Genomic DNA, 14,494 nt, shown 5'->3' with positions numbered 1-14,494 from the left:
TCCCAGGCATGGGGCACATTGAACGAAGGCAGAGCCAGCTCGGGAAGTCACGTTTTAGTTCAGTTTTTCAAATACAGGGGCTTCCTTTTTAGAGCAAGCCTATTTGACTTTTTCACTTCTGCAAATGTTGGAGTGCTGCTGGATGCAGAGCACTGGGCGAGCTGGGCGTTCAGGCTATCCACGCTGCCTTATACGAACCCCTTCCCTGCCCTTGTTGGCACTGGGGCTTAGTGGTGACCAGGACAGGCCCCATGTCTCCCCTCACGGACCAGGCATGGAAAGTTCATGGAAAAACCACAAGCCCACTTGCTGGTGCTAAGGGCACACACATACATAACCCAAGACATGGCTCATTTCAGAATCGAGATGCAATTTATTTAAAAACTGGGCGCTAAGGTAGATGGAGGAACAACTTCTTAGAGGGCTTTGATGGGGAGAGAGCTTGAAATAGACAAAGTGGGGACGTGGGAGCTCTGAGCAGACAAGATCTCATGCACACAGTGCATGGACTCATGTCAGGGAAGACACGCTCCAGGCTGTGAATCACATGAGGAGAATCCAGCAAACGTGCCTGGCAGGGCAGGTGGGACCTTGCTGTGGGAGCTTTGAATCCCATGCTCTGCAGTTTGGGTCTAAGGTGCTTGAATGGGAGGCTTCACATTTCAAAAAGGCAACTGCCACCAATGCTCATATGGCTTGGAAAGTGAGCCTAGAGTGTGGTAGGGAGGCCACCAGGAGGCCACCACAAAATCCACATGATGTGTGGCAGAGGAAGGAAGTAATCCGAGGGACTGCCTTAGGTCTATTTGTGAGCGTTTAGAGAGCAAGAGCTCTTAACTTGAATGACTTAAATGTGATACCATTATCCAAAAGGCACCATTGGAAGAGAAACAAATTGGGGAGGCGGGTAATGAGTCATCTCCTGGACTGACTGGTTTGGAGGAAAATGTCCAAAACGATGAGGGAAACAGTGTCTAGCTGTTATCTGGGATGTCTGCTTGGGGAGACGGCAGAGGTGTGGTTACAGAGACACATCCGGGCATGGTGAACAGGCAGCAGAGCCCGAGGGCACGATCCAAAGTTGGGGAGCTGGTTCACAACATTCTTGTGTAGGATGGGTGTTAGCCAGAGTGTGTGTGTGTGTGTGTGTGTGTGTGTGTGTGTGTGTAAGCTGTCCCCATGGTGTGAACAGTCTGAGGGGCAGACATATGGGGCATAGGCCACAGTAACCAAGTGGCCACGAGAAGTCCACACACCTGTTTTATAAGCAGAGATCATGGCGTGGATGTATTTTCTGAAGTTCGTGGATGCGCTTCAAAGGGCCTAAGCATTAGTTGAGTTTTAATGGGCAGAAAATGGGAGTGAGCTTAGTGAGAGGAGAGAAGAAAGGAACGGAGTTTCAGGCCAGAAAGTACATAGCGTATAGGAAAGAAGCCAGTGTCCATAGAGTGTATGGACCGGCGTGCTGGAGCACGGTGTGGGCAGGGGGCCTCAAAGGACTGGGGATGGGAGCACCCACTAAGAGGTGTTCTGGAGGGATGGGGAGGTGCTCTTGGAGGGTTTCGAAGAGAGAATAAGGCATGTTCTGCCCTTATGTAGGGATTTCGTGGCCTCTTTGGTCTCCCTGCTATGCGGCTGCTCGGTGTTGGACCCAAGTGGTGCCGAAGACCCTCTTGCTAACAGCATGGGGTGCTCCAACGCCAAGTCGGAAGTGAAATTTCAAATGGAACTATCATGTTATCACCCTGCGGTGCAGTTATCCCCCAAGTGGCCTTGAAACAGAGGTTTTACTAGTTTGCCCTGTGTTCAAAAATGATTATTATAGCACATTCTGAGCAGGGAGATGATAATGTCTCAGACACAAAATGATGTGGACGCTCGTATGAAAAATTGTATCAGATTCTGACCGTGAAACCCTCAAAAATCATAACCATATATTAAAACACAAGAACAGTCAGTAATTGCCCATGTAATTCCAAAGGGAGACGAAGGGGTGGTGAAACTGGAGAGCCCTCACTTGGGCGGTGGCAAGTTACTGCCCTGACCCCAGGATGTTGCTGGCCCTGCTTAGCGCCGCCGCCCCCCCCCCCCCGGCAGGTACAGTGGCTGGGGCTCGCTGACGTGTCCCTCTCCCTCCCCAGCTCTCCGGCGGCTGCGAGCTGACAGTGGTGATCCACGACTTCACCGCCTGCAACAGCACGGAGCTGACCATCCGCCGTGGCCAGACCGTGGAGGTTTTGGAGCGGCCCCACGACAAGCCTGACTGGTGTCTGGTGCGGACCACCGACCGGTCCCCCGCTGCAGAAGGCCTGGTTCCCTGCGGATCTCTGTGCATCGCCCACTCGAGAAGTAGCATGGAAATGGAGGGCATCTTCAACCACAAAGGTAGGAATCCTGAGGCACGGCTGGCTAGTGCCCACTGGAATGACCCTGGTGCTTCTGTCCCTGTTTCTTCGCAGCCTTGTCACTCATGCCTCAGGTCATTATCACTGTGGCTCTGGGCCTTTCTCATGCATCAAGAGCTGGAGTGGAAATGAGGATTTCACATGTTGCTCAGAAATAATGATTGCCTCGTTTCCCAAAATGGTATCCGTTTGGAGAACAAGAAGGGCTCTGTTCTCTTTGGGCCAGTGTCGTTCATAAATTGAGAACACAAAGAAGGTACCATTCTCCTCCAGGGAATGAAAGCAGGTAGGGGAGGTGGGATCATATTCAGCTTCTCCTTAATCAGGTTTTCACATTGTGGATTCTTTATTTGGTTAGCGTTAAATCCCAGGAAATCGAGCATGCGAGCCCTGAGTTTAGCCATGCCTCCTTTCTCCCCTATAAAGTATCTCAGAACTCACCAAAGTGCCCAGGCTCCCCACAGAGCGTCAGGATGGAGCTGTCCCCAAGGGAGACGGTGGCAGGTTGGGGCGGGATCTGGGGACAGCTGCGCTATGGCTCTGACGGCAGGGGCCCCAGAAAGAAGCACTTTTCCCCTGACATGACAGGGCATTTGAACCAAGGAGCATTTGGTGTCCCATGGTGGTTCTTTTATTTAGAGGTAACTGTGGCAAGACTGCTTTTCCATGCATGTCTGTGTGGGTCAGTAATGGGCTCCTGGCAAGAGTCTGAGGGCGTATGTGTCCACAGTGTCCATCGGGCAAGCCGCCGGACCAATGTGGCTGCTGAGCACTGCAGATGTGGCCAGTCTGAACTGAGAGGTTCTGCAGGTGTAGAACACATGCTAGGTTTCAAGACCGACCCAGAAAAAGCCGTGTGTAACTGTTTTAGAGCCATGATAGCTTGAAATGATAATATATTTTATAGAGTTAAATAAAATGTATTGTTATAATTAATTCATGTCTTAATTTCCTGTTTCCTTTTACTTTTTAAAACTGTGGCTACTAGAAAATTTTAAATTGCATATTCAGCTTGCCCTAGATTTCTATTAGACTGCTGGTTTCATTTCAGTGAAAAGCAAAGTTGAGACTTTAAGCCCTTTTATTTATAGCTTCTAGAAAAGTGCAGAATGTGTAGAGTTTATCTGCTTTGAACCATACCGGTCACAGTCTTCGTTTCTCTATAACACTGGCTGATGGCAGACTCTTCCAGATCTGGGGATATGCACTTTGTTTTCCTGAGAAAAGATCACTCTACTCTGCCATATTCCAGTTCTTTTCTATTAATTTTGGAATATTCTGGCCACTCCCTCCGTCCGTCATCTGTGCGCTCTTTGCATTCTTCATGACCTGTCTCGGAGCCCATCCATTGGCTGCGGAGGCGCACTGAGCTCAGTGCTGAGCTCATTGCATTGAGCTCAGTGAGGCTGCACAGGATACGGTTACTCATTAGCTCACCTCATTAATTATGGGCACAACCCTGGTCCAGATCCCTCAGGGCCTAAATGTGACCTGAATGTCACCCCAGTAAGAAACTAGAGGAATTCGGCTATCATTTCTCCAGGGATCCAAACAGAAAGAGAATTTTCCGATTTTGGCCAAAAGCTGAGGTGTGGGCTTTCGATCCTGGAGAAGCTGTCTGTGAGTTCAGAGCACTGGACACCCCCAGCCCCCTGCTGTGGCCCTTCAGCCCCAGTAGGGGTCTGCGTTGGGCCAACCCATTGCCAGAGTACTTCCAAAGTTGCATAATATATTTAAGTCCTAGAGTTGGAGTTGAAAATAAAGTACAACTTTCCCCCTCGACTCTCTCACACAGAGGAGCCCTGGTGAACTTAAGCATGCTACAAATAACACTTGTTCTGAAAGATTTCTTTTTATATGTGCCTTCCCCATGGTGTGTTCTTTGCTGCCTGGTGTTCACAGTTGCAGGCTAGCCAAGAACCATGTATTTATCACACTTGACTTTGTCCTGAAAAGTTCTTACGGAGGTTGGGTTTTTGCTTAAGTACCAGTTCGTGGCCTGGGCCTTTTGTCTCTTATTCTGTGACACTCTAGTGCCTGAGAAGGTACTCCTTGCCCCTCAGAAACCCCGTCACGCCCTTTCTTTAACTAGAGGGTGTGTCTTCATTCAGTAAAGCCTGTTGTGAACTAACAGCTAGTCAGTAGATGGGGGCTCAGAAACCTCCATTTTTAACTTCTTTCCTGCATTTTTATTATTTCTATAATGCAGAGAAACTCTTAAGATTGTCTGTTTGCTTGCAGTGTTAGGACCTGGGCCGTAGATTAGGGAGGGAGAATCTTCCTTTGGGCTCTGTGACAGGCCTCTGCCAGAGTGTCCTGTCCATGTTCAGGTCCAGGAAATCAGGCAGCAGTGACCAGGGTCTCCACCTAGGAGAAGAGAAGAGAAGAGACCTTCGTCAAATAGGATGAGGATCTGGGAATGACGTCCAAGAAAAAGACACGGAGTCTTGGGGAGCCAGAGGCCACTGCCACCTTGGGAAGCAGGAGATCTGGATTTGCTTCAGCTCAGTGCACAGCCCTTCTTCTTGCTCTTACTTGGAAAGGAGTGTATGCCACCACGTTGCTCACATATTGGTGCGTGCGGGGCTGTTGACACCTGTTAGGCACATGCATCTGCTTACCCGACATCTCATTTTGGGCCCTGGGCTGGGCTTGAAGGATCCTGCAGTGAGGAGTTACGTGTGGCCCCTTCTCTCCAAGAACTTGCTGTCCATCCCTGGTGCATCTCCTCTTGACTGTCCCAGAACGCTCGTTGTCTTGCCTTTCATGTACTTCCAGACTCATGCAGGTTGGGGAGTTGTCATTATGTGTCTGTCTCTAGGTAGTTTCTTTAATGTGTTGGATCTTTACTGCTCTGACCTCCCAGGCAGGAGGCACATTTACTGATGCCAAAATTTCCTCAGTTTTATTGCCTCAATAATTTTTTCATAATTCCCAAGTCCAAAGAACTTAAATTTCCATAAATTTCAAACGTAAAAATCATGCCTATTAAGGTCAGATGTCTATTTGGTTGTGAATGATATTTTAAAAATTGTGCCGTGAATATCAGTACATCATCCAAGAAGGGCCCAGTCCTCACCGTGAGCGCTGCGCAGGTTCATGTGGTGGTTTTTCAGCGCTGCTAGCATGGGAAATCTGTTGGACAGTGAGAATACTTGGAATTCATGAGCAATAGGTCTCTCACTTTCTGTTCAACCTGAGTGGTGTGAGTAGAAGGTAAAATGAACAAGACATGTAATTGCTCGATTTGTTTTCCAAGGAGATCGTTTTATGTGTGAAACTAGTTTCCAGTGTGAACATTATTCTGTTGAAAAATGCTTTCCATCTTGTGGGAAAGGCCCACAAAGGCAGGTTGCTGGGGGAGCAGTCTTCACAGAGCGGCGGCATGGATGTTTGAGGTTCCATTCCTGTCTTGCACTGGCTGCCATTCCAGCTTCTTCACAGCATCTCCAACAGAAGTTAACATGGGCACCGAGCACATGAAGGTAGAGTAAGGGTTCAGCAAATCCTCCGGCTCATCCAGTCTTCTTTGTGTTTGCGGCTCATACCATCTGTGTTACATCAGAATCTGGGCCGGGCTCTAGACTCTGAGACTGTGTCCGCGCCCGGGGAGTCTGACTCGCAGCCGGGACTGACAGACACGGGTCTCCCGAGCTGCCCTGGGGATCACGTATGGATTTACTGCTGAGATCCATACCACATAATTATCTTTAATCTCTTAGTAAATCCAAGGGATTTTTCTTTCCTGCTGTCTCAACTTGTAAAACTTGTCACCTTTCTCTGTTCATTCACTTAGTCTTGGTCACAGAAAGTAAACAGGAATATCAGCAGTGTTTATTTTTCTGACGAGGCCAGTTCGTAACGTCCCCTTTCTTATGCTACTCTAGCTAAGTGATTCAGCTTTTCTCTTCACAACCCAGGTGACCATACGTGGTAGTGCTGGAGAGTTTCTCCCTGCCGTCCCGTGACAGCCCAGCTCGTACACCTGCCGCAGGGCGCACACAACCGAGGCCAGAAGGCAGAGCTGGTGGTGACACCACATTAGTTTTCTATGTGGTAAAATACACATTACATAAAACTTACCATCTCAACCAGTGTTCTCTTCAGGGGCATTAAGTTCCTTCACATGGTGTCCCTTCACCACCATCCATGCACCGAAGTTCTGTGCCCAGTGAGCACTAATCCCCAATACCCTCCCCCGGCCCCCGGCAGCCACCATTCTGCTTTCTGTGTCTAGGAGTTTGACTCCTCGAGGGTCCTCATGCAGTATTTCTCCTTTTGTGATTGGCTTATTTCACCCAACACGATGCCCTCCGGCTCCTCCATGTGGTAGCACGTGTGTCCGAATGCCCCTCCCGTCTGAAGCTGAGTAAGAGTCTGCTGTCTGTTGATCCGTTCGTCCACTGATGGACACTGGGGTTGCTTCCAGCTTTCGGTCATCGTTAATACTCCTCCAACCAGGACACTTCCAGTGCCTCAAGTCCCTGCTTTTACTGCTTTGGCAAGTATACCCAGAAGTGGAATTGTCATGTGATAACTCTGAGCATGCCCACCACATTTGGGTACCTTCATCTGAATAATGTATTGAGACAGACTCTCTTGTCCAGTGCCGCCATCGCCGCTGGAGACCTCCCAGCCCCACCGTGCCGTCCTCTCTTACTGTAGCTCCAGCACAGATCCCGTCGTGCTGCATGCCTCCTCTTCCTTCAGTGACTTGCTGTCGCTCAGAGGGCAAAATCCCGGTCTCCTGACATGTCCTACAGGGCCCTGCGCTTCACACACATGTGCACATACCCCAGGTGTGCACACACCCTCCCTCGTGTGCCGTGTCAGGTAACAGGAGGGGTTTGTCTTACTGCCTCGCCCCTACCTGACATTCTCTGACCCTGCTTACCAAATAAATGAAAAGCCCTAAAGGAAGAAAATAAATGTATCCAGTGAGTCCATGGAGGTGAGGGGAGAACAGAATAAATCTTGGTGCAGTTACCAGTGTTTCAGCACAAAGGCTAAGCTGAGGGTAACACAGTCCCAATGAGATGTACTCAGGGACCAAAGACCCACAAGGAAACCCACAAGAACTCACTGCAAGTACTTTAAAACAGATTTCAGCACGTGCAGTGGGTGCAGCTATGCTGCTAAACTTACAAACATGATCAAGGAAGTACAAGCAACACAGGTTCTCAACAGCAGGACTGATGAGGGAGGAAGAGAAGCTTTTCATCACACTGAGAGGAAATGAGAACAGAGAGAGGGCCCTGGAGTCGTGGGCACAGAGGGGAGCGGTACCTGGAGGCCTGGGAAGGCAGTGGGCTCCCCTGGGGTGCTCTCTCAGCAGGGGTCTGCCTGGGCAGACAGCACAGTTCACTGGGATCCACTCTGTCTGGGCCTACCTTACATCTCTCACTTCAAAGATGCGCACTTTATCTGGATATGTTCATAGGGCCATTCGTCAAAGTTCAGAGAAATGAACATACTTTGTATACCAGAGGTTGCTTCTAAGAATTACTAGTAATTTCTTAAAATGAATGAGTGAATGTGCCCAGAGCCCATGCCTGGAGGTCAGAGCTCCACGTCTGATTCTGAGGGAACCACTGACCACAAGCACTGGGTGCAGAAATAGCCTGTGTTTCCCTGAAGGGCCAAAATGCAGTGCATCTGAGCCTCTGTCTTCAGCCTCCCTGCCTCAGCGTCTGGGCTCTATGAGCTGGTGGCCCCGCCTGCTTGTGTGTGGCCACCCTACCACCACCCACTCCCCGACTTTGGAAGGAGGCCAGGTCTCTCCCATGGTCTCAGCTTCCATGTCCCTTGGTCTCCATTTTGTGGAAGAAAGACCAGGTGACAGGACCTTCTCAGAGGTTTGCGGTCGTGGAAAGGAAGGACTCCACAGGCCACCGGGTGTGTCCTCTTCCAGGGACCCGAGGCCCTGCCACCTGCATTCCCAGCTTGTGCCCACCGTCAGCTGGTCCCCCGGCTGAGAAGGCAGGTCAAAGCTGTTTTCCTCCTCAGAATACAGCAGGTATGAAGATTCCTCAACCCCATCCAAACCATTCCCCCACCTCTCAGAGCAGCATCAGCCTAGCACAGTGCAGCCCACAGAGGGACGTCTTATCCTCTCCTGACAGGAGTCATGGCCTCATCCTGTGCTCTCCATCCCCCCCACAACTGCCACCCAGAAAAACAGCAGCTCTGCAGAGACTAAGGTGCCTCTTTAGAAATCTCTGTGACCAGAAACACAGCTCCCCCATCCGAGGCCTCTTGCATTTCCTCAAGAATCTTGGGGATGACTGGGTTTAAGTTGGTTCAACTCACAAATCCCCTTTCCCAAATCATGAAACACTGCCCCAAAGGTGAATCAAAGTCTCCTACCTCTTGTAACTGCTTATGACTTTTAAATGACCTAGAAAGTTCTCAAAAAAATCTAAAGCACTTAAAAGGCTTTAGTGATATGAAAAAATTTAGTCGACTATATTGTGATTCTGGTGTATTAGACATTTACTTAATGCCAGATTGCCACTGTTAATCAGAAAACACACCCCAGGCAAAGACGTTTCAAACCTGTATCTGCCCACATAGTCTTTAAAAATATATGTAATGGAAAACGTGTATACTTTTTGAAAAAATTAGCTTGGAAAAGAGCAGTTTTTAGTCTGTGAGAACAGCTGCTAATGTAAATCCCTGTGGGAAGACAAGCTAAGGAACACAGAGCCCCACCAGGAACAAAGACGTGGTCCTTCTCCTGAACACCACGTAGCCAAGACGAGGTGATCAATTCAAGACCTATGATTAAGGATCGTTTGCTGTGCAGCATGTAATTACGGAGCCGCACAAGTGGGCCATTACTCTGTGAATGCTTCATGTCGGAGGTATTTTCGTGTTCCAACTTTACATTAAAGTGTTTATGAAAACAGGAAAAAACTATGAAGAGGTATTAACATTGTCCATATTAAATGATCACAAAATTATATACAGAGCAAAATCATAAACAACGAATGAGAAAACCGTCTTCCCACACTTGCTTTAAATGGCCATGAGACAGTGTTCACGGAGAGAAATATAATCAGGGGAGAGGGTTCACCAGGGAAAATAGGAGCACGCTCTCCTCCACGTGACTCACGGGCGGGGCAGGGAGTGGCCGCAGGTACAAGACGCAGGCCTCCGCATCCTGCTTTTCCAGCTGCCTCCTCTCTGACGCTGGTCCGTATCAGACTTTGCCATTTATTAGACAAGCTGAGGTTTCTCTCTTCAATATCTTCTCTCTAATTAGGGTCTGTAGAAGCCGGGAAAAATTACAGAGATGATATGTTTGGTGAAAAACTTTAAAAATTGTGTGCTGGTTTCCATTGTTTTGACCATGCATAAGTGCTGTCCACGGTGGGAAACGACAGTGTATCCCAGTCACACTGAGTTGGCACTTGTCTCCCTGATTTATGTAGCAGACCATGGCTCTGAGAACACCTGATAAAACAGCACCTAAGAAGTGGGGGCCAGACAGACCAAAGTGTGTTTTGGCTTTTGCCTCTGCATCCCATCCTGCGTTCAGAGACGCATGAGATGATTTTGCCATTATGTGCCCAGCGCTAACTTTCCCATAAACGGTGAGGATTTTCATAGCTTGGACTGTAGATCCTGATAGCTGAGCTGCCACTACAGGGAGAAGGGAAAGTGCCTGCAGAGGTCCCAGCTGATTCTGAAGCAGCAGCGGGGGTACAAATGCACAACGAAAGCTTTGGAACCGGTTCCCAGAACCATGAACGTGGCTGCAAACCGTTTGCACACAATTCCAGCAGCCCCACATACAGAATGTTGTCTAAAGAAGAGAAGAAAAAGCAGATTTTAAAAACTGCCTTTTAGACATTTCACATCAAAAATGAAATCATGAAAAGGTGTAAGCTGAGACATCTTAGTCCTACGATCCCATTTACCATGTATAAATAACCATCTCTATTCGTTTCTAAACTCCACTTTGGGGATTTTGTTAGGCAGATACAAACACACACTTACATAAAAGGTAGCACATTTTGGCTTTTTTCACCTGGTCAAGCCTTGTAAAAATGACTCCAGGCCAGTACGTAGAGGCACGTGTCGTTCTCTGTGGCGGGCATGCCGAACTTCGTGTATGCACATAGCCTGCCCCCCAGTGGTACACGCCTGAGCCGCCCCCCGGGGTTGGCGGTCTCTGGCTGTCCCTGCACGCGGGGTTAGCCGTGACACGGAATGCTCACAGTCTGGGTGATGGCTGAAGAGTGAGTGCATTTATGGAAAGCAAACTTTTGAAGAAGAGTCGCCCGAATCCTAAATTAACACAGCAGAAAAAGTTCGTAAATATGCTATATAATGACATTTGTTTTTATTTATTTTTAAATTTTAGTAGGAGTCATGATCATGCAATCTGTACCAAACCCCTTGAGTTCTCTAAGATCATTTAACCTACTTAGAAAAAAACAAAACAAAACAAAACCTAAAACTGTGCCCTTTGAATACAGTCATTCTTTAAAATCATTCATATAAATTAAATCACAAGTTTCTGTCTGATTCCGGGGCGGGGGGTGAGATTTTGATGGACGTTTTCCCACAGAACTCCGTACAGGAGCATACAGTGGAATATTCATGTAAATAACATTTCACCAATTTCTGTGTTTTTATTCCAGATTCAGTCAAAAGGGTGCAAGTTAGGAGTTTGCCGCTAAATGTCAAGGGTGGTAGTTTCCAAAGAGTAAACAGCTTTTTGCGGCACCACTGTTTTGCCTCCCATGCATACAGAGCCGCTTATGAATCCACATCACACCATCCCGTCTGAGAAACACATCCATGAGGTAGCGTCCGTGGGTTTTCTAACGGGCTCTAAAGCCTCCGAGCAATCTGTACTTCCTGGAGGATTCAGTTCATCACTGAAATTTCACAATGAATTTTGGAAAATACTGTTTTTAAATACCTCCCTGGTCTAATCTCCTTCCTTCTTTACAGACAGTATGGAAGGGTTTTGGAGGGGATGAGAGAGGGGTGTGTTGTGGGGCCGGACATAGTCAGAAGGTTAAGGAGGCTGACCTTTGAACTATCACCCCCACAGCCAGCTCTGTCCAGGAGGAGGATCCTGGTTCCTCTTCTTGGCATTCTGGGTGGACCAGAGCGGGGCCACCCTGGAATCTTCCGAGCCGCTGTAGTGTCTGAGCCATCAAGGGGCGTTTTAGTGTGGTCTGACCAGCATGACAGGGATGCTTTGGACAGCTTGGTCATTGCGCAAGGCTCGCAATTCAAGGGGGTCATCATTTTCCCAAAACTTTTCTAGCCAAGCTCAGGACAGGGTACCCAACATGTTTATTCTTTGGAGGGCCCTTTCATACATTTAAGAGGCTCGTTTGGCCTTGGCTGCGTTGCAAGGCAGCTCTGGAATCCTGTATTATTTCTAACTGTGATGTAGCCCTGTGTGTTCAGTTGCATCTTTTCCCTTCCCCACCTCTGTTCCCGAGTTTGTAGAGCTTTGAATTTACTAGAAGGAAAACACTGAAGTGCTGTTCTTAGAGATTCGTTTCCTCCTGTCTCAAAAATAATTAGACCATTTCAGTCCTGGGTTATGGAGCAGATTGTTACCAGACAAGGGAGGAGGGGCGTATTAGTCAGCTCTGGCTACCAAAATAACACAGACTACATGGCTTCAACAACAGCAATTTATTTTTTTCAGAGTTCTGGAAGCTACAAGTCCAAGATCAAGGCATCAGCAGGGTTGGTTTCTTCTCAGGCCTCTGACTGGCTTGCAGACGCCCCACTTCTCGCCATGTCCTCACATGGCCGCCTGTGTGCACACCCCTGGGCCTCTGTGTGTGTGTCCAAATTTCCTGTTCTTATAAGGGCACCAGTCAGATTAGTACCCACCCTAACAGCTTCGTTTTAACCTAAGGACCTCTTTAAAGACCCTGTCTCCAGCTGTGGTTACGGTCCAAGGTACTGTGGCTTAGGACTTCAACATACAAATTTGGAGGTGGGAGGCACAGTCAGCCCATAGCAAAGGGTACTGTTGGAGTGTTAACAACTAACAGTAGGGGCACCTGGGGGGCTCAGTCAGGCGAGCATCTGACTTGACTTCAGCAGGTCCTGATCTCAGGTCATGGGATTGAGCCCCACATCGGGCTCTGTGCTGAACGTGGAGTCTGCTTGAGATTCTCTCTCTCCCTCTGCTCTCCCTCTGCCCCTCCCCCATGCATTTGCATGTGCATGCTCGCTCTCTTTTTCCCTCTCTCTCCAAAAAATAACCCCACAGTAATAGCAGATAGGATGTGTTGAGGGCTTATAGTATGCCAGGCACTGTGCTTCTTGTCTCTACATTTAATCTTCAAGGTACTCCCAAGGGCAGTAGATATCATTGTCATCCCCATTGTTTGAAGAGAAAATAGAGGCACAGAGAAATTAACTTGACCAAGCTTAGTAGGTATTGGAGAATGGGATTTCAAGAATAGCGGTCAGTCTTCAGGTTCTTAACCACTGTGCATCCTGTTTCCACACAAGCTGGAAGGAGCATTTGGTCCAGGGGAGAAGCTGTAGCCTCTAGAGACAAACTCAGTTGCTCAAGACCAGCCATCATTTGTGGAAGAGCTGATTCCAGAAGCTGGTCTCTAAAGGCCACTACAACCGGGACTGTTTGCCTTCCTGGAGCTATAGTGTACATTCCTGAGAGGCCACGGCCCCTCCAGCCTTCCCTCACCCAAAGAAGTCATCTTCCTGGGAATCTGTCTTTTTTTCTTTCCTTTGGGCCACTTCTCTCCTCTTCCTCCTCCCCTACTTAAGAAGAGCTTTATCTTCCATGAGCTTTTTGTGAGCAAATGAATGGAAAAACCATTCCCATTTCTCCCTCCCCCCCACAAAACAAAACAAAACAAAACAAAACAATCATAATCTGCCACTTGTTTCTTAAAAAATCTGAGGAAGTAAGCTTCCTGTTGGGTCTTCCCATCCGCCCTCCCTCAGTGATTTTGTGGCCTGCCTCCCGCTCTCTCAAGTTTACCAGAATTGGGACATCAAAGCATGGATTGGCCATCAGAGGTTGGTGACATCGCTCTAATTTTTTGAACACTGCTGTTTTTGTTATTTTTAGGGAACACATTTGTGAGGTTCCCGTCTCATGTTGCCATTCTGCACATAACCCCCAGAGCTGGTGCAAACAGAGAATGTCACACAGTGAGTTAAAGTGAAATGTGAAAAAGGAGTACTTGAATGTGTGTTTTGTTAACGTAAGAGAAAAACTCACATCGTTTGTGAAAAGATAGTAAGGAAAGCAATGAAAAGGAGCCTATCGAATTTTTGGCACCCAAACGGAGTGTTTGAATGCCTCAATAAAGGTGCTTTTGTGGATTGGCAACTGTGCTCGAAAGCAGCAGGAAATAATGTGCTGAATGGAGCCTAAGAGGCAGGATTTAGTCATCCACCCGCTCCCTCCAGAGCGGGCGGTGCTATCTGTGGGCTAAGAAACTAGACAAAACGCCCTGGAAACAGGACTATCTTTGTGCGTGGAACCTGAGAGGCCCGACCCTGGTGGTGCAGCTGTACCCCAGCCAGCGCCGTGGACACGCAGCGCAGGGGGGAAACGCTGGTAGGAGGAACGCAGGGCTGGGGCTGGCCGGAGAGCAGCCTGGAGTCCCATCCGCAACTGCAGGACCGCCTGGGGCTCTTACTAATTGGGGGTTCAGGGCCGGCTGGAAGAGAGGCTACACAAAACCCAGCAGGGTCATGAAGGGTGTTTCAAGTCTCAGGAAGACACTAGTAATTTTTAGAGGAAATTACAGGTGATATTCCTCAGAGTTACGTCATTAGAGTTTCAATACCAAAATGTAGCTGATGCTCTTTTATATATCCTACCTGTTGTGTCTAAGGTTTGGGGGACCTTTTCATCCTGTATTACCTGCCTGGTTATTAATGGTGGTTTCCTCTTCAGGAGAGAAAGACTTTAGGCCCTTTAGCTTTCTTGAATTCTAGTTTTACAAATAGCTTTCTGTTACGTGTATTTTTAGTCCTGATTTTAAAAGCACCATTTGTATAGGGACCTTTTATTCCCCCTGGTTTTTTGTTTTTGAAGACCTCCTTTGGCAAAAATAACCTTG

The 14,494-nt window shown here is 48.2% G+C and overlaps 1 protein-coding gene across 1 annotated transcript in view; it reads left to right on the top strand.

Annotated features, from left to right (window-relative positions):
• TRIO (trio Rho guanine nucleotide exchange factor) overlaps positions 1 to 14,494 on the top strand; it is a 348,230-nt gene that overhangs the window by 270,302 nt on the left and 63,434 nt on the right. Inside the window, 1 exon segment of the mRNA XM_045787154.2 lies at positions 2,142 to 2,385. Coding sequence (XP_045643110.1) covers positions 2,142 to 2,385 — 244 coding nt within the window.

Source organism: Ursus americanus, chromosome 15 (assembly GCF_024610735.1).
Source record: "Ursus americanus isolate L20-20 chromosome 15, mUrsAme1.1.p, whole genome shotgun sequence".
In the NCBI taxonomy this organism is placed as follows: Eukaryota; Metazoa; Chordata; class Mammalia; order Carnivora; family Ursidae; genus Ursus; species Ursus americanus.
The sequence above is the reverse complement of the archived record's forward strand: the minus strand, read 5'-3'. Positions and strand labels throughout refer to the sequence as shown.